The sequence below is a fragment of the Chelonia mydas genome, chromosome 6, assembly GCF_015237465.2.
Source record: "Chelonia mydas isolate rCheMyd1 chromosome 6, rCheMyd1.pri.v2, whole genome shotgun sequence".
Lineage (NCBI taxonomy): Eukaryota > Metazoa > Chordata > Testudines > Cheloniidae > Chelonia > Chelonia mydas.
This window is the reverse complement of record NC_051246.2, coordinates 18,543,825-18,563,451: the sequence shown is the minus strand read 5'-3', so window position 1 is coordinate 18,563,451 and position 19,627 is coordinate 18,543,825. Positions and strand designations below refer to the sequence as shown.

Below are 19,627 nucleotides of genomic sequence, written 5' to 3'. Positions count from 1 at the left end.
GGTCTGAGTGCAATGTAAAAGCTGGATTGCACTGTTGGCGCTGAACACAAGGCTTGTCTATTGTTTATTTCCTATTGATCGGTCTCTCTCCCTACCCTTGTTGATTAGGGTCTCTCTGAAGAAGGGGAAATCCCTAAGGCAGAACCTTAAGGAACATGGCTTGCTGGAGGATTTCCTGAAGAAACACCCTTACAACCCAGCCTCCAAGTATTTCCCCAGCCTGACCAACAAGTTTGCCAGTGAGCCCCTAACAAACTACATGGACGTGAGTATGGCAGGAGATCAGGTCTTGTAGCCTCCCTCTCCTCATCAAAGCTTCCCACTTCTCTGCCAACAGCTGATCTCTCCTCCTCCAAAAAGTGCCCCAACCCACTCCCTCACGCATGTGCTTCCAACCAAGCTCCCATCTTGCTGCAGCCACGAACCTGTGCTGGGCCACCCAGCCCCCAATTGTCATTGGATGGCATTCAGAAGAACATTGAGAAGAGCACTCCCAGGGTTTGCTGGCTGTCCTCTTCCAATCATGCTCTTCCACACACTGAGATTCAGGGGTCTGAGGCTAAATAATTATGTGCATTTGATCACCTGTGGCTATTGGATACCAGGAGGTGCTAGGAGCTATGCTGGGCAAAGTGATGGCAGAGAAACACCAGCTCAGGTTGAGCCTTTAGCAAGGACACTGTAGCCCAGACCCTCAGCTGGTGGAACTACGCCGGTTTACTCCCGGTGATGATCTAGTCATAGATTCATAGATTCATAGATATTTAGGTCAGAAGGGACCATTATGATCATCTAGTCTGACCTTGGATGGCAAGGGTTTCCTCTTTGTCCATTGTTTTTTGTCCTGCTTTGGCAGATGGAGTATTATGGAACCATCTCAATTGGTACGCCTGCTCAGGATTTCACTGTCATTTTCGACACCGGTTCCTCCAACCTGTGGGTGCCCTCTGTGTACTGCTCCAGCACAGCCTGCAGTAAGTCACCTGCAACCTCTCTTGCCTTGACATTCCAGCTGGGGAGGTTGACTGAAATCATAGAGATTTACATTAGCAAGGAGGAACCTTAATTGAAATAATAGATTTTAATTATTTTTCGAAAGGAAGTTGATTCTCACTGGTTTGTAACCACTATACACAGGTTGACTTGCAACTAGATATTGACATTATATTTGGTAATTCCTTTAGCAAATCAGGGGGATACACAATGCCAATACACATTTATTTAAGTAATTAACATAGCTTTATACACATTTATTCAAATTCTTACTTTGTTCATTTTTTCATTATTTTAGAAAATGGTGAAGGAGGTGTTTCTTATTTACTATATTATGATTAATTTTTGGTTTCTATCAGACTCAATTTGGATGGAAATTGGAAAATTCACTTTTAAATTCAAAATCCAGCTTTTAAAAAAATGAGTTAGAACTCCTTTCAATGGGCTGTATATACAAGAAAGAAAAATTTATCAAAACATGTTTTGCATTGAAAAATAACAGATTTATGAAACAAAGGAAGTGTTATTTGTAGTCAGTGAATTGAACTGATTGTTTCTGATCCGCACATCCTTCAAGATTTTAGAACTTGTAGAGCTCATCCTCTCGCACCTAGCTTTTATTCAGAGATTGGAAGAGGAAAACAAGTGTTCCCACTTTTTCAATTCCCAATTGGTTTCTTAAGTTGGAATAAACTAGTCTGTGAACTGAACTAGCTAATAAACTGACTTGAAGAAAGTATGCTCTCTTCAAGGCTACTGCTGTCAAAAGCTTGTTTAGCCTGAAACAAAGGAAACTCTGGTTCCAGGTGCTGAGTCAGTCAAATCTTCCAGTTCTATTGACTTTCTTTAAAGCCAGAAAACACGCACTGCTTAATAGCAACCTTGTATTTAATTTAAATTATTTTAGTAGATTTTAGTAAGTTTAGACCTTACCCTATGTTGTCATAATTTCAAAGTTAATTTTAAATAGGTTATTTTTAAAAAGAAAAGTATACTGACATCTTAAAAAATCAGATTTTTTTTATCATTGATTTTTATTCACCCGGGAAGACAGAGTGCAGCAGGTCTCCCTCCATTGTCCCTCCACATACTACAGAGTGTCAGAGGTGGAATGGGCCCTAGTAGGACAAGAAGCTAGATCCACAAAGGCACTTAAGTGTGGCAATGTTGAGCCCTGCAATGTGTGACTCTTAGGCACCCTGACCTCACCAAAGAATTCAGAGCCTTGCTAGTCACCCAAGCTCTCCGTACAATGCGTGGGGAGAGTTACAAGTGTCAGTCTGTGACCATCTGACTCATTTGTACTTGCAGCAAACCACAAGCAATTCAACCCATCAGACTCCTACACCTACAAGGCCACCAGCCAGAGCCTCTCCATCCAGTATGGCACCGGCAGCATGACTGGAATCCTGGGCTATGACACCGTCCAGGTAAATCACAAGAAAGGATCAAAACCCATGGAAAAGACATGGCGAAGGATTTGGCGTTAGAAGGATAGGACGCATCTGGGAAGCTAAAGCAGAGTATGGGTATGAACTGGGAGAGGGGGGATAGAAAAAGGGAAGAGAAGAGGCAATGAGACTAATCACAGAATATTCTCATATGGGGGAGAGACCACAGTGCAGGGCATGCCAGCCTCTGAGAACTTCCCAGGCCATCAGGACCCTGTGGTAGACTTGGCAGCTTCTCCAGGGTGTAGGGTGTGTCTGATTGTCCCCATCCCTCTTCCAAGGTTGGAGGCATTGTGGACACCAACCAGATCTTTGGTCTGAGTGAAACCGAGCCCGGCTCCTTCTTTTACTACGCCCCCTTTGATGGGATCCTGGGTCTGGCCTTCCCCAGCATCTCCTCTTCTGGAGCCACCCCTGTCTTTGACAACATGATGAACGAGGGTTTGGTGTCTCAGGACCTCTTCTCCGTCTACCTGAGCTCGTAAGTCAGGGCTGGAAACAGCCCATCTGCTGCAGTGAGATTCACTTTCCTATAGCGCCTCTCACAATGAGTGATCCCTGCAACATTTGCATAAGAATTCCCCAAAAGCTGCCACCTCTGCGGTGGAACATGGCAACTGTCCTATGCTAGTTATTTAAACTTTTGGGAGCAGAAGTGAACACTAGGGCATTGGTATTAAACTGACTCCTGGGAGAAGAGTTTCCCCTAATACGTCACCCAGATGATTTCCTGGCTCAACACCTTCTAGCACCAGGCTGAACCATCTGCTCAGTCCTGACTCTGAGGGAAGAGCAGCCCCTACTGAGTCACTGACACAACTGCCTCAAACACCTGGGCCTTTCCTTGGTGGTCTCCCGTCCACATTTGGCCAGGCCCGAATGTGCTTAGCTTTTGAGATCTCGGAAGAGAAAGCCCAAAGTGATGTCAAAGCAGGGGGTGAGGTGCTCCTCTCATCCAACCAGCCTGTCCTATCTCGGCTACTAGATGCTGATATCCCCAGCTCTGAGTCTACCCCAGCACTCCCCAGCTGTCGTCCTTCTCTAACAGATGGAGCGATAGCTATTGTCTCATTAGCCAACCATTCATACATTCTCCTTGACTCTCCTCTCTCCCTTCTCCAGCAATGACCAGACTGGGAGCTTTGTGATGTTCGGCGGCATCGACTCCTCTTACTACTCTGGGAGCCTCAACTGGATCCCTCTCTCCTCTGAGACTTACTGGGAAATCACCATGGACAGGTATCGCCCACCTCTTGGCCCTTCCCCTTCAATGTTACCTTGAAAAGACAGGCAAAAGGAGATGCATGTGGGAGCCGGGGGAAGCTCAACTAAGAGTCTAGACAAGATGAGAGACAAGACAAGGGAGTTGGGATCACACTGTACTTGGAGTTATAGGAAAGGGGCTCACCAGCAAGGCAGTAGCATGGGTCACTTGCTGGAGGATTCGCTGCACCTTGACGTCTTTCAACCATCATTTGAGGACTTCAATAGCTCAGACATAGGTGAGACGTTTATTGCAGGAGTGGGTAGGTGAGATTCGGTGGCCTGCATTGTGCAGGAGGTCAGACTAGATGATCATAATGGTCCCTTCTGACCTTAATATCTATGAGTCTGTGAGTTAGATGAGTGGTTCTCCACCTCGCCCATAACAGGACCCAGAGATGACCTGTGTCTGCCACTAGTAGGGGGGCAGGGTAAGGGCAGCACCACCACCCCCGCGTCCCCTTTGCCAGGACCCCTCTCTCCCCTGTTTAGCAATAAAGTAAAGGGCAGGGTGATCGCAAACCCTTGACATCAGTTTGCGACCCTCAGGCTAGATCGGTCACAGTCCCAGAAGGTTGTAGGACAAGGAGCGATGGGCAATAGCCAAGGAAGGAGAGGTCGAGGCTGAAACATCAGGGGAAACTTTTTGGCATTCAGCAAGAATCACCCTACAGGCCTCTCACTGCTGGCTCGTGGGCTGAGTGGGAATGAGATTGGAAGTGTTTGCGGGGATGTTCCCCCGACTCTCTCTCTTGCAGCGTCACCATGAACGGAGAGACTATCGCTTGCTCTGGTGGGTGCCAGGCTATCATTGACACTGGCACTTCTCTGCTGGCTGGGCCCTCTTCTGGCATCTCCAGCATCAACTCCTACATCGGCGCCAGCGATGGCACGGTAAGGGCAGGGAGAAGGGAGAGATGCTTCTAGAGGTGTCTGCTACACATGGATGTGATGCTCCATCTGTCTCATTGGAGAACCTAGTGCCCGAGACGTGTCTAACCTTTCCTCCGTGTGTTGCCTCCCTCCCTGCAGATCAGCTGCAGTGCCATAAGCAGCCTGCCCAACATCGTCTTCACCATCAATGGCATCGAATTCCCTCTGCCCGCCAGTGCCTACATCACTGAAGTGAGTGTCCTTCTGAGAAAGCCGCCTCAGGGCCTCTTAGCCAGGGCTTGTGCCTTAGGCCATTGCACTGAGCATGCTGGCAAAATTCCCCTGCACAGCCAGCATGAGCCTGCAGGAGCATCACTGAGATGCAGCTCAGAGTCTGTCCCCAGTATGAGAGTGGGGCGGCAGAGAGCTCTTCCCACAGATGGATCCAGGGGGAGGGACGGTCAAGATCAAGGCAGGCCCACAGTGAAAGTGACACACCGCAAGAGCAGCGAGGCAGCCCGTAGAGCTGGCCACCGTAGGAGATCACCAGGGCAGGGGCCTTACGGGGCTAGGAGAGAATTAAATGAGCAGCTACCCCAGCTGGGAGGCTAGATCAAGAGAGATCGCTGCCTTGCGCTCCACGGCATGGGCATCTGGGCATTAGGAAGGATTTTGCTTCCCCATGATAAGAGTTTGCTCCCCACTGGAGAGGAACAGGCAAGTTACTTTAACAGCACACAGCAACACCAGCTGGTAGGTTGGACAGGCAGTGGGGAAGCCCAAATTCACTTATAATCACAGCAGGATTTCTAGTGGCAGAATGAAATCGCTCCCTTTGGAATCTGGCCAGGAGTTTGGAGAGAGCGCGCTTTGCCTCCCCAAGGGATGTGTCATGAACAGAAGTGATCAGGACCTTGCTTTTCTTCCCAGTTGACAGGTTGCATCCCTTAGGCCTTGGCTTAGGCACTGGGGCTGTTCTGAGGCCCAGATCCACAAAGGTAGCTCACTGGGAGTTAGGCATCTAAGTAGCACCAAAAATTGGGGCCCAACTCACCAGTGTCACTCCCTGCAGCCCACAGAGGACTCCTATGGAAGCCCTACCCAGCCTAATGCTACTTGGTTTGAGAGCTCTGAGATCCCAGCCCAAGATGGTAACAAGCACCAGCAGGCCCTACAGGATGGTAACTCACTGAAGTTCCAGCCCAATAATCACCATGTCCACTTTTCCCCTGGTGCAGGAGTCAGGCTATTGTACCTCCGGCTTTGAAAGCATCGACGTCGGAGGGCTCTGGATCCTCGGAGACGTCTTCATCCGCCAGTATTACGTTGTCTTCGACAGGGCCAACAACCAGGTGGCCCTGGCCTCTATGGCATGAACACAGCACCATCCCTGGGGCACTGCCATGGACCACTGACCCCGGAGAGTCTCTGTTTCTCTAGAGCCCCAACATCGCTTATCGATCAAGTGACATCACCCCACACTCACCCTCTACCCCATAATTTTACCCCCAGTAGAATAAAGGAATATAAGAGCATTTGAGTGAATTGTTTCTCTTTGATGCGGTTTAGGATTGGACTCATCTTTTATTCATTTTTTGAACATTGGCTTTTAGGGCCACAGCTACCTGCCTATGAGTACTAGCAACAAATTTTAGCAGCTGTTGCATCCACTGGTCTGTAAGGACCCGGCGTTGCAGTTTATTAGTGGTACCCCACCTACCCACCATTGTTCTGAAAGGCACATGTCTTTGCCAGTTGTTGCCTTGAATGGGATAACTCCATGAGAGACCACAGAGTCCATTATGACCATAAGAATAAATGGTAGTCGCTGATCCCAATCCTTTCCCTGCTGGTTTACTATTTTTTTAAAAGCTGTTTTAAGAGTGCAGTTAGCCCATTCTAACTGGCCTGAACTTGGAGGTGTCCTGCTATTTGCAATTTTTGCTTGATTCGACTTGCTTGACAAGGCCTTTTAGTAATATTCTTGATGAAATGGGGTCCTTGGTCCAAATCAGGTTTTTTTGGCATACCCCACCTGGTTATTACCGGCTCAATCAACACACGGACTGTTGTTTGGGCTGTGTTGTTTTGGGTGAGGATTGGTTTACTCCATTTTATAAGTGGATTAACAGTTACCCAACAACACTGACTACCCCTGGCTTTTGTTGCTAAAGGGCCAATGTAATTAAATTGTAAACGAGCTCAAGGCCCCTCTATTCTCTGCTGTTTTGGAGGCTTTTTGATTATATTAGAATTAACATTATTGGCTATACAGGACAGACAGTTATTTACAAACTATTTTATATTACTGCTTATATTTGGCACCAGCCAAGTGCTTGCAATTTAGCTAAAGATTTTTTTTACTCTCAAATGCCCCCTCTCATGGGCTAGGGAAATTATTTCTGTTTTTAATGCCATGGGTACCACCCAAACTACTTTTGTTTGCCAGTTGTAGCACAAACGGCTGTCCCACCGGGGACTATGCTAAAACTGGAGCATGAACTAAGGCCTGGGTTAACTGGATCATGGCTTCCTGCTGCAAAGGGCCCCTGTTTCATTTCACCCCCGTCATTAACAATTTATGCAGCGGGGCTGCCTTTTTTGAAAATCCCTTAATAACATTTTGGGAAAAATTAACCATTCCCAAAAAGGATTTAAGAGTGGTGACATCTGTGGGAGCTGGTAATTTAAGAATCAGCTCTACTTTTTGTTTCTTAGGGGAGCACCCTTCCTGTCCCAAAGTCACTTCAAGATAATTTACTTGTTGGGAACCCAACTGGGCTTTTTTGTTTTTTTTTTTGATAAACCCAGCTTTCTGAATTTTTTGTAACATCCTATTTAATAATTTTTTTTTGTTTGAGTGCAACTTAGGATGTTTACATAAGAAAATACACTGGTTTTTTAAGGCATTTTATTTTACATTTTAACGACATGGGCATGACAAATAAGAACGGCATTGTTCCAGCCCATGGGGACCCTGGCAAAACACAACTGCTTCCCTGGAAAGGTAAAAGCAAATTTGTAATAGCTGTCCCGATGTAAAGGGATAGCAAAGGAAGCATCGGCCAAATTCAAAACTGGAAACCACTAGTCCCCTCCGACACTGGAAGCTATTACCCATAGGTGCCGACTCCGTGTGTGCTCCGGGGCTGGAGCACCCATGGGGAAAAAATGGTGGAAGCGCTGCACCCACCCGCAGCTCCCCACCCCACCCCAGGTCACCTCCACCTCCGTTCCGCTCCACCTCCCCCCCTGAGCGCACCGCCACGTCGTCCTTCTGCCCACTCACTCCCAGCGCTTGGGCAGCGAAACAGCTGTTTCACACGGCAAGCCTGGGAGGGAGGGGAGAAGAGCGGGAACGCGGCGTGCTTGGCGGAGCAGGTGGGGCCGGGGTGGGGATTTGGGAGGGGTCCAATAGGAGTAGGATGGGGCGGAGCTAGGGCAGGGACTTTCGGGTGGGGGTGGGGCCAGGGGTGGGGGAGCCGTGAGCACGCACTGGTGCAGAAAAAAGCCACTATGGGGGCCATCGGGGTGTCACCTGATTAAGGGGGCAAAAATCAACTACCAGCCTTCAGGTCTTGCTGTCACTTTTAAGGACTGGCCAGAGGGCAGCATTATTGGGACTTGACTGTTCCACTAAAATCCCTTGGCTTAAAAGCCCATCAACTGGGGTTTTTTTTAGGCTGGCTTCTGCCTTTTTTGATAGCTGTGCTGCTTCTGGGGTGGGGGATCAGGATCTGTAACTAGGATTTTTGTCTCAATTTTCCCACATTCTATTCTATTTTATTTTTGGCCTGGATCTCCTGGTGGGTTTTTTTGCAATTGCTAGAATTTTTGGAGTTCCCGTTGGCCACTTTAGCTCTTTAGATGCCTTAAGGACGATTATTCAGTAGCTTGCCAAATTTTTCCTGGTTTTTAGGATGTGCTGGGAGGTGTTTTTCATAGAACCATGATAGCAAAATTAATTAACATTTTAAATTTTGTAAAGACATTAATTTTTAAAATCCCTTTTTTAGATTTTTAAAGCCAAATTGCCTTTTATGTATATATGTATGTATTAATTAATTTATTGAACTGATACAAAATATTTTTCAAAAAGGAACAGTACTTTTTGCCTTATTGAACCCCTGTAAGGTCTTAATTCCAGCCGGAGGGCCAAACAGGTTTTTATTTTGGGTACTACTTAGGGAATAAATGGCACCTCTATTTAACAACAAAGTTTGCCCAAACACCCTGACAGGGTTCCCTCCCCACTGTGAACTCTGGGGTACAGATGTTGGGACTCGCATGAAAGACCCCCTGAGCTTATTTCTACCAGTTTAGGTTAAAAAGTTCCCCAAGGCACAAATTCTTCCTTGTCCTTGGACGGTATTGCTGCCACCACCAAGTGAGTTAGACAAAGATTCAGGAAAAGGACCACTTGGAGTTCCTGTTTCCCCAAAATATCCCCCCAAGACCCTTCACCCCCTTTCCTGGGTAGGCTTGAGAATAATATCCTCACCAATTGGTACAGGTGAGCACAGACCAAATCCCTGTTTTTTTAGGAAACTAAACCCAATCAGATTCTTAAAAAAACCAGAACTTTATTATAAAGAAAAAAAGTAAAAGAAGCACCTCTGTAAAATAAGGATGGAAGGTATTTTACAGGGTAATCAGATTCAAAACACAGAGGATTCCCCTCTAGGCAAAACTTTAAAGTGACAAAAAACAGGGATAAACCTCCCTCTAAGCACCGGGCAAATTCACAAGCGAAAACAAAAGATACTCTAATGCATTTCCTTGCGGTTACTTACTATTCCTGTAATTTAGATGTATCATTCAGTAGGAGCTGGATTACTTGCTTGGTCTCTCTCTTTGTCTCCTGAGACAACACATACAGAGCACAAAAACAAAGCCTCCCGCCCACCCCCCGATTTGATAGTATCTTCTTTCCCCATTGGTCCTTCTGGTCAGGTGCCAACTAGGTTAATTGAACTGATTAACCCCTTACAGGTAAAAGGATTCTGTACCTCTGGCCAAGAGGGATTTTATATTACTGCATACACAAAGGTTGTTATCCTTCCATTTATATTTATGCCCCCCAAATCATAGACAGTGCTGGACAGCCTGCTCCACACTGGTTGTGATTTCTTCCTGGAGCTCTAGAAGAAAACAGAATTATTAAGACACATGCACCTCTAAATATACTACTGATTATATAAAAACTAACAATAATTTCCACTTTTCAAGGACGAATTTTAACCAGTTGATTCTGGGAAACTTTCACGGGAGAGTGCATCAGCCACTTTGTTAGAAGCTCCTGAAATGTGTTGTATTTCAAAATCAAAATCTTGGAGAGCTAAACTCCACCGAAGAAGTTTTTTGTTATTTCCCTTGGCGGTATGAAGCCACTTGAGTGCAGCATGGTTGGTTTGCAGGTGGAAACACTGTCCCCAAACGTATGGGCGAAGCTTTTACAGAGCGTACACAATGGCATAACATTCCTTTTTGCTGATTGACCAGTGGCTTTCCCTCTCAGACAGTTTTATGCTGAGAAACATGACAAGATGGAATTGTTGATCCAGTCCTTCCTGCATTAAAACTGCTCCCACACCACGCTTGGAAGCATCTGTGGTTACTCGGAAAGGTTTGTCAAAATCTGGGGCACTTAGCACAGGGTCAGACATGAGTGTTGCTTTAAGCTGGTTAAAGGCCTTCTGACACTCTTCAGTCCTCTGAACTGCATTTGGCTGTTTCTTTTTGGTTAGGTCTGTCAGTGGGGTGGCGATTTGGCTGTAGTGCTGTACAAATCGCCTGTAATATCCAGCCAAGCCTAAGAAGGATTGGACCTGTTTCTTTGACTTTGGGACAGGCCACTTTTGGATAGCATTCACTTTGGCCTGTGGGGGGTTGATAGTTCCTTGACCCACCTGGTGTCCAAGGTAAGTCACTCTGTTTAGGCCTATTTGACACTTCTTAGCCTTAACAGTTAGTCCTGCCTCCCTTATGTGCTCGAAGACTTTTTGCAGATACTCCAGGTGTTCTACCCATGAATCAGAAAAGATGGCCACATCATTCAGGTAGGGACTGCAAAGTCTCTCAGTCCAGCTAGGACACTATCTACAAGTTTCTGGAAGGTGGCGGGTGCATTTCGCAGCCCAAAAGGGAGCACATTAAATTCATACAGCCCTACATGGGTGATGAAGGCTGACCTTTCCTTGACGGATTCATCCAGCGGTACTTGCCAGTACCCATTGGTTAAGTCTAAGGTAGAGATGAACTGGGCATGTCCCAGTTTCTCCAATAGCTCATCTGTTCGTGGCACTGGATAGTTGTCGGGGCGAGTTACAGTATTTAGCTTACGGTAGTCCACGCAAAAGCATATCTCCCCATCTGGTTTGGGGACTAGAACCCCTGGAGATGCCCAGGCACTGTTAGGGGGTGGATTACACCCATCTGTAGCATATCCTGGATCTCCCGTTCTATAACAGTTTTAGCTTGAGGAGACACCCGGTAAGGTTGGGCTCTAATTGGGTGAGCATTACCTGTGTCAATGGAGTGGTAAGCCCATTTGGTCCGTCCTGGGGTGGCTGAGAACATCGGCGCGAAGCTGGCACACAGCTCCTTGATCTGGTGTCGCTGCATACGCCCAAGAGTCATGGAGAGGTTCACCTCTTCCATGCCACCATCACTTTTTCCTTCGTAGTAGACATCTTCAGGCCACTCAGCATCATCTCCTCCCTGGGCTGTAAACTGACAAATCTTTAATTCTCTGGGATAAAAGGGCTTTAGAGAATTAACATGGTACACCTTAGGCTTTAGGTTTGAGGTGGGGGATGCTATAGATAGTTAACCGCTCCCAGGCACTCTTGGACTGTAAATGGCCCGTCCCATGACGCTTCCATCTTATGGGCCTGGAGTGCCTTCAAGACCATGACCTGGTCCCCTACTTTGAAGGAACGCTCTCTGGCATGTTTATGAAACCAGGCTTTTTGCTCTTCCTGAGCATCTTTTAGGTTTTCTCTAGCTAGGGCTAAAGAGTCTCAGAGGGTGTTTTGTAGGTTGTTTACAAAGTCCAGAATGCTAGTTCCTGGAGAAGGTGTAAGCCTCTCCCATTGCTGCTTCACCCACAGTAATGGCCCCTTAACTTCGCGGCCATACACAAGTTCAAACGGTGAAAACCCTAAACTGGGATGTGGTACAGCTCTGTAGGCAAAGAGCAACTGCTGCAACACTAGGTCCCAATCATTGGAGTGCTCATTTATGAATTTACATATCATGGCCCTCAAAGTTCCATTAAATTTCTAAAACCAGGCCATTTGTTTGATGATGATAAGGGGTGGCAACCAAGTAGTTCACCTCATGAGCTTCCCACAGGCTTTTCATGGTCCCTGCCAGAAAATTAGTTCCCGAATCTGAAAGGATGTCGGAGGGCCAACCTACCCTGGCAAAAATGTTTGCTAATGCCTGGCACACACTTTTAGCCCTGGTGTTGCTTAGAGCTACTGCTTCCGGCCATTGGGTGGCAAAATCCATGAAAGTCAGTATGTACTGCTTTCCTCTGGGTGTCCTTTTCGGAAAAGGACCCAGAATATCCACAGTTACTCGCTGAAATGGAACCTCAATTATGGGAAGTGGCTGGAGAGGGGCTTTGCCCTGGTTTTGGGGTTTTCCCACTCTTTGGCACACCTCAGAAGATCGGACATAAGTAAAACGTCCTTGCCCATTCCCTCCCAGTAGAAGGACTTCCCCAAATGGTCTTTGGTCCTGTTCACCCCAGCATGGACACTAGGATGATCAAGAGCTTTACCCGGTACTTAGTTGGAACTACCAACTGTCTCTGAGGATGCCTGTATTCCTGGTGCCCACCAGAAAGAGTTTCCTTGTATAAAAGTCCTCTTTCTTCCACAAACCGGGATCGATTAGAAGAGCTGAGAAGCAGTGGGTTGCTCCGTGCCACCCTCCAAACTCCCTGGAGGTCTTCATCTGCTTCCTGCTCGGCCTGGAACTGTTCCCTTGATGCTGGAGACATCAGTTCCTCACTGGATTGTGGACCTGGGCTTGGTCCCTCTGGAAGCGATGCAGGTGATGGGGCTGTTTCCGTTGATTGGAACCGTTCTCCGCTGGTGCACTATGGGGTATTTCAGGCTCTGGCTGAGCCTCTTGTGTAGGGTCATCTGCTGCTGCTGCCAGTGCAGGCTCGGTGGTGCCCTCTGGTGTTGGAGCTGTAGATGGGGTTGCAAGCGCTGGATTCAGTGCTGGCTGCTCCGTCCATTCCGGTTCTGGGACTGGTTCTGGTTGGGTCTCTGGGACTGGATCCACTATGGCTGTTGCAGTCGTTGTCAGGGGATCCGGTTCTACCACCTCAGTTTGCGTCTCTGGTAACACCGATGGGGCCCTTGTAGAAGGCTCAGGAACAGAGCTAGGTGTGAAGACTTGCTTAGCCTGGCTGTGGGTGACCATTCCCATCCTCTTGGCTAGCTTCACACGGTTGGCCAAGTCTTCCCCCAGCAGCATGGGAATGGGATAATCATCATAGACTGCAAAAGTCCACATTCCTTACCAGTCCTTGTACTGGACAGGCAACTTGGCTGTAGGCAAGTTTAAAGAGTTGGACATGAAGGGTTGAATCATCACTTGGGCCTCTGGGTAGATGAATTTGGGGTCCACTAAGGATTGGTGGATAGCTGACACCTGTGCTCCAGTGTCCCTCCACTCGATAACCTTCTTCCTGCCCACACTCACAGTTTCCCTTCACTCTGAGGGTATCTGGGAGGCATCTGGGCTGGGGGACCTTTGGTGTGATTCCGGTGTAATGAAGTGCAATCTGTTGGGGTTCTTGGGACAGTTGGCCTTTACATGCCCAAACTTGTTACATTTAAAACATCGCCCAGCTGACTGGTCACTGGGGCGAGGTGGGTTGCTAGAGACTGGTGTGGTGGGACGATAAGGTGTTTGGGGTTTTCCTTGGGCTGTAGGTGGGGCCTTGGGCTGCCCCCGGTGGTAGGGTGTTGTTCCAGGTTGCCCCTTCTGATATCTGCTCCAACTGCTACTAGCTTTTTTCTTTTCCGCCACCTCCACCCAATTGGTTCCGATCTCCCCCGTCTTGATTACAGTTTTGGGGTTCCCATCTAGGATGTACTTTCTATTTCCTCAGGAATACCCTCTAAGAACTGCTCCATTTGCATTAGGAAAGACAGATCTTCCAGCGATTTAACGCTTGCTCCTGATATCCAGGCATCCCACTGTGGTATGCGTGTTGGGAAAATGCCACGTCTGGTTTCCACCTGAGGGCTCTGAACCACCAACGGGCCTGCTTGGGTGTTAGCCCCATTCTAATTCTGGCCTTTTTTAAAAAAAGTTCGTAGCTGTTCATGTGTTCCTTAGGCATTTCAGCTGCCACCTCTGCTAAGGGTCCACTGAGCTGCGGCCTCAGCTCCACCATATACTGGTCTGTAGCGATGCTGTACCCAAGGCAGGCCCTTTCGAAATTTTCTAGGAAGGCCTCAGTACCATCGCCTACCTTGTAGGTGGGGAATTTTTTTGGAATGGGGAGCAGTACCTGGAGAAGGATTGTTAGGGTTATCTGGTAGACCCAGCTTTAGCCCTTTCCAGATCTAAGCGCTTCAGCTCTAACTCCGGACAGATGTGGGGACCCGCATGAAAGACCCCCTAAGCTTATTTCTACCAGTTTAGGTTAAAAACTTCCCCAAGGCACAAATCCTTCCTTGTCCTTGGATGTTATTGCTGCCACCACGAAGTGAGTTAGATAAAGATTCAGGAAAAGGACCACTTGGAGTTCCTGTTTCCCCAAAATATCCCCCCAAGCCCCTTCACCCCCTTTCCTGGGGGAGCTTGAGAATAATCTACCAACCAAATAGGTAAACAAGATGAGCACAGACCAGATTTGGAGCTTTACACCTCTAGGTCATTGGTAGGATTCTGAGCCCAGGTCAGCACAGGGAGCTGCAGTTAGTGGGCTGGAAATAGGATGGGCAGCATGAATTTGAGCGACTGGCTGACTCAGGGGAGTGGGCTTGAGAGCCAGTTACTTCTAGGGTGCTGGTTCTAGCTCACCCAGTTCTGCAGGGAAAGGCTTTGTCACCTGACAGCTCTTGGGTGAAATATGTAGGTGAAATATGCTGGTATTCTCCACTGTTTCCTAGTGGCATATGTCAGGGTAGGGAAGGATTAGGTGTGAAGACTTGGTTTAGGTGTTGGTAGATGAATGTGACATGACCTCAATAGGTCTCGGGCAAATGGTAAGTTGTGGTTGGGAATGACAGGACTAAGGCATTGATGGGCTATGGAGCCCACCAGTGGAGGAGAAGAGAGAAGAGATGTCCTTGGGTAGAGGGTAAATTCATCACGACATAGGATTTAGGGGGAGAGAAAAGGAGATCCTGGATGGCCCCCAAACTGGCGAGTGATTATCTGCACCAGGAGCAGATCATGGGTTCAAATCTCCATGGCTGGGATGTGTGGGGAGGCCTCGCTGCTTAGCCCTGATACTGCAGCCATCCTATTCCTGGCAGGAGACCATCCACGGACTTGGGCACCAGGCCATGTGCCCATGTGCCAGAAGCAGCTGCTCTGCCTGAAATCACAATGAGAATCCCATGAGATTAAACAACAGCATTTAACTTTCCATTTAGCACTGTCCGCTCCTAACCCTGTGGGGACAAGCAAACACCAGGAGAAGGATGAGGTTTCCACGTGACTAGGAGTAAAGTCGCCTTAGGCCAGCGACAACCCTAACAAAGGGGCCTAGAACTGGGCAGGCCTAACTTTGCCACATTGTGTATGAAATCTTACCAGTTCATACAAGTTTATCTGAGCGGAACTGGTCCTGAAAATCACCTTATCCCCTGATGCCCCACGGTGAGGTCCTGGCATCTGGTGTTAGTCTTGCAAATGGGCAGGTATTTTCCATTCCCCGCTCCAGATTTTTCAACAACAAGGCAAAATAGATCTCAGATTTAGAGAAGGGAGATTTGCTTTGAGACGTCTGACACCAGAGAAACAATACAGGCACCTCGTAGCACCCGGGAGCAGTAAGGATTAATCCTGCCCTATAGCACCCACTGCTCTTCAACTCTTGGGACTCCACGCAGCTCTGCCAATGCCTCTCAATCTTGACCCAGATATTATAGCCCTGGGGTATGAAACACACACAGAGTGCTGCCAAAGCGCCTCTCTTAGGGTTACCATATCTGAACATTCAAAAAAGAGGAGACTCCACACGGGGGAGGAGGTATTTGTTCGTGCCCTCCGCCCCTGGCCCCGCCCCAACTCCTCCCTTTCCCCGCCCCTTCTCTGCCACCATTCCAAACCCTTCCCCAAAATCCCCGCCCCAACTCCGCCCCCTCCCTGCCCCATTGGACCCCTTCCCCAAATCTCTGCCCAGCCCCGCCTCCTCCCCTGAGCGCGCCGCATTCCCCCTCCTCCCCCTTCCCTCCCAGCCGTGCGAATCAGCTATTTCACAGTGGAAGCACTGGGAGCTGGGGGAAAAAGCAGGCACTCTCTTGAGTGATCAACATTCACGTTCTTTTTTGAATGATCAACTCTTCTTTGGGGAAAAATAATAATGGCAAAATCCCGGACGTTTTTAGATATTTAAAAATTCCTCCCGGACGGCTATTTAAGAACCAAAAAGCTGGACGTGTCCGGGCAAATACAGACGTATGGAAACCCTAGCCTCACTCCTGTGCCACAGGCCAGCCTGCTGTTCCAGCCCTCAGGCCTAACACATACACAGCTCTTCTGATGTCCCTCAATCCTGACCTGCAGTTCCCTGTGCTTTCTATAATTTAGCCTATTCTACAGAAAGTTGGCTGATATTACCAATTGGTTATTCCCATTGCAGAATTCCTTGCAGCCTGCAATAATTTGTGACCGGTTTGAGGATGAAGAGCTGAACTTGTAAATTTGAGGCGGTGGATGGCAGAGCGGCGAGCAGGCGTCTGGTGAGGGTGGCCACCGGAGTGTGAGCAGGTGGCCAGAGGAGTGGCAAGCAGGCAGCCGGTGAGGGTGGCTGGGGTGTGGAGCAAGTGCCCAGGCAGCATAGCAAGGAAGGCGGCTTTTACTCCCCCCACCACAATGCGGGGAGTAAAAGATGCACGCAGATGCACCTATGAATGCTGGGTCTTCACTGACCAAGGACAACAACTGTGAGTGAAGTATGAAGGGGGGCCCATTACAGGAACGTTGGTGTTGGATTGAAGAACCTGAAGCAAAAGACACTGCCCAGCGTATTCCAGGGTGAGTGTTCTGTTCATGCTTTTATGTTTATGAATCCTGCTTGTGCTGTTTTCCCAAATTAAAGCTATGTTTCTTTTATTAAAAAATCTCTCTACACTCAGACTCTGTCCTTGCGGGAGGGGAGGTATTGCCTCTTAGAGGTTTCCGGGGGTGGCGTGTTATTTTCCCAGGTTACTGCATGGGGGCTCGAGCTGGTTCTGTGTTCTGTTGTTGAAAAGGAGCCTCTAGATATTGAACCCGGCCCTTCTTGCTGCCCACTCCAACTAGCAGAAGGATAACATTCTGACACTGTGGGCATGGTAGAGAATCCAAAACACCTCAATAAGAGACCTGAGGCAGAAAGGCTTCAAAGTCAGATTTCAGCAGAAAGAGCAGATGGCTTGTGTTGGTGGAAAATGGTGTTAAAATAATAAAGCGACTACTGAAAAGGGCTTTGGAGTCACGCTGTCCCATGCTTAGCACAGTTCAGCTACGGGATGGTACCAATGAAACGTGGTGTCACCTGCAGACATGTTGTTTAACAGAATAATGAGAACTAGAATGCCTGTGATGATAGATGCTGCTGTCCCAGGAACTGGGGATTTGCGGAAGAATAAAAAGAGAAAGAGAAAGCTAAACAGAAAAAGTCAGATGATTTGGGATCCCGGGGGCTTCCACTATGTGCAGAACACAATGCACCCCACATCTCTGATGGAAATCAATGGTTACTAACGGTGGTGGTGTCATAGAATCAGGCAATCGCAGGACTGGAAGGGACCTCGAGAGGTCATCTAGTCCAGTCCCCTGCACTCATGGCAGGACTAAGTATTATCTGGTCATGTAACTTAAGACTGTCCTGCAGTTCTATGAGGCTGTCACCCCAATGGACAAATACTGATGAGGGATAGGTGACACCTCTCCAACTTTCAGAAGAGAGGGAGGAGGGTCACTGGATCAGACGTTTGGCCCAAGACGGTCTCAGTCAGGTAACAGGTCAAGACAACAAAGCCCCAAAACATGCCATCTCTGGAACAAAGTGGACTCACTTCCTTCTGCAACAATCTGGCAGGGAGACCAGCACAGGTAACCTGAGAGATTAACTGAATGTTATTAGCAAGGTTCATTAGTAGTTAAGTTGTAAGTGTTTGGAGGACCGAGCTATATAAATGTTGTTTTGTTAAATGTTGTTGTTATTACGTTGTGGATGGACATTGGGAATTGTACGTTTCAGAGCATTCAGCTTCCCAGACACAGGAAGTCTGAGGGAGGAGCGCTGCATAAGCCCACGCCCTGTGAAGCAGAGACAGGTGGAACTCAGTGACTGAGTGAAGAGGGGCTCTTTCAAGCCCCTTGGGCCAGAGTGTTTCCTGAAGACCATAAAGCCCTCCACGCAGACCAGGAGAAGGAACAAACAGTAGCAGAAGCTCTAGAAGCTCTCAGAGCTACCAGGGCACCAAACCAGAGCCAGCCAGGAGCATGGCAATTCTTGTATTCCTAAAACTTGTTCCACACTGGAGCTTTGTCAGGTTTAAATTCTTGTAATGGAGACATTTTCTGCTGCTTCTGTAAGTGAGCTCATGCATATTCATCAAATATTTAGATGAGGGCATTGAATCACTGGAATAGAATCTCCATGATTTCTAGACCTTCAGCCTTAACAGGGCCACCAGCGGGAGGCGATATGGCACATACAGCTTCACCCAGACAGGGAGATGAAGGGAAGGGGCATCAGGGATAGAACTCTCACAGTGAATTCAGCACTGGGGAAAGGTACCGGACAGAAAACTCTGGTACCCCCAGGTCCCTCAATCCGCTTCAGCCCTTACAGGAAGGGTGACCTTGAAAGGTGGGGGAAATGAAGGGGGATTGGTTTCTATGACCCATTTGATCTCTGGCTTATCTACTGAGATAAAGAGGCCCAATTAGTGCCCCTTATGATTAATTTGTCTGGAAATGTGGGCACCTGTCCCACCAGTGTCTGGGACTGAGACCCACGCCCTCTCCCCACTTATCAGACATAGAGACACCAACCATCCACCCCTTGACTTGGGCTCAGAGTAGACCTAGAGGCCTAGAAGTGGAAGGCTCTGTATGCTAATCCTAATGCTCCTGAGCCAGCTGGATTCCCAGCTTGTGGCCAGATTGGACTGAGGCACAATGAGAAACAAACAGCTCCACCTTCTGTTCCTGAACTTGTCAGATGGCCAGTCACCTTGGTTGTGATGCTTCTTAAAAGGATCTTTATTTCAAGCCAGAAATTCCACCACACGGGTTTGCGGAGGTTTTATGATTATTAGGTCCTGATTAGTGGGTCGGGGAACGTGGTTTATGATGTGTTTGCTTGTCAGGAGCCTGGCAGTGCTAAATGGCAAGTAAACATTGTTGTCAATTCTGATAGGATTCTTATGGTTATTTCAGGTAGAGCAGCTGCTCCTGGAGTATGGCATAGATCCAACTCCCGTGGATATTCTCCTGCCAGGAACAGGATGGCTGCAGTTCAGGGTTAAGAAGTGAGGCCACCCCACCCATTCAGGCCATTTGGACTTGAACCTATCATCCGTTCCAGGGCCAGGGAATCAGACTCCAGGTTGGGGGCCATTCAGGACCTCCTCCTTTTCTCTCCCCCTCAGGTCTAAGTCATGGTGACCTTACCCTCCGTGACATCTGCTTCCTTCTTGCCCTTCAACAGTGTCCTCCATAGCCCACCAATACCTTAGCCCTGTCATTCCAAAGCACAACTTACAATTTGCCCTCAGACACATTGAAAGTAGTCATGTCACACTCACCCACCATCCCTCTATCCACTCGCTCCCAAACAAGTAATCACA

At 48.1% G+C, this 19,627-nt stretch overlaps 1 protein-coding gene across 1 annotated transcript; it reads left to right on the top strand.

Annotated features, from left to right (window-relative positions):
* Positions 1-103: 103 nt before the first annotated feature.
* On the top strand, positions 104-7,969 carry LOC119566520 (pepsin A-like). The gene is made up of 8 exons (XM_043549614.1): positions 104-265; positions 857-974; positions 2,305-2,423; positions 2,726-2,925; positions 3,567-3,683; positions 4,466-4,601; positions 4,740-4,832; positions 5,819-7,969. The coding sequence occupies exons 1-8, from the start codon at positions 260-262 to the stop codon at positions 5,954-5,956; spliced, it is 927 nt and encodes a 308-aa protein (XP_043405549.1). The 5' UTR covers positions 104-259; the 3' UTR covers positions 5,957-7,969.
* Positions 7,970-19,627: the final 11,658 nt, after the last annotated feature.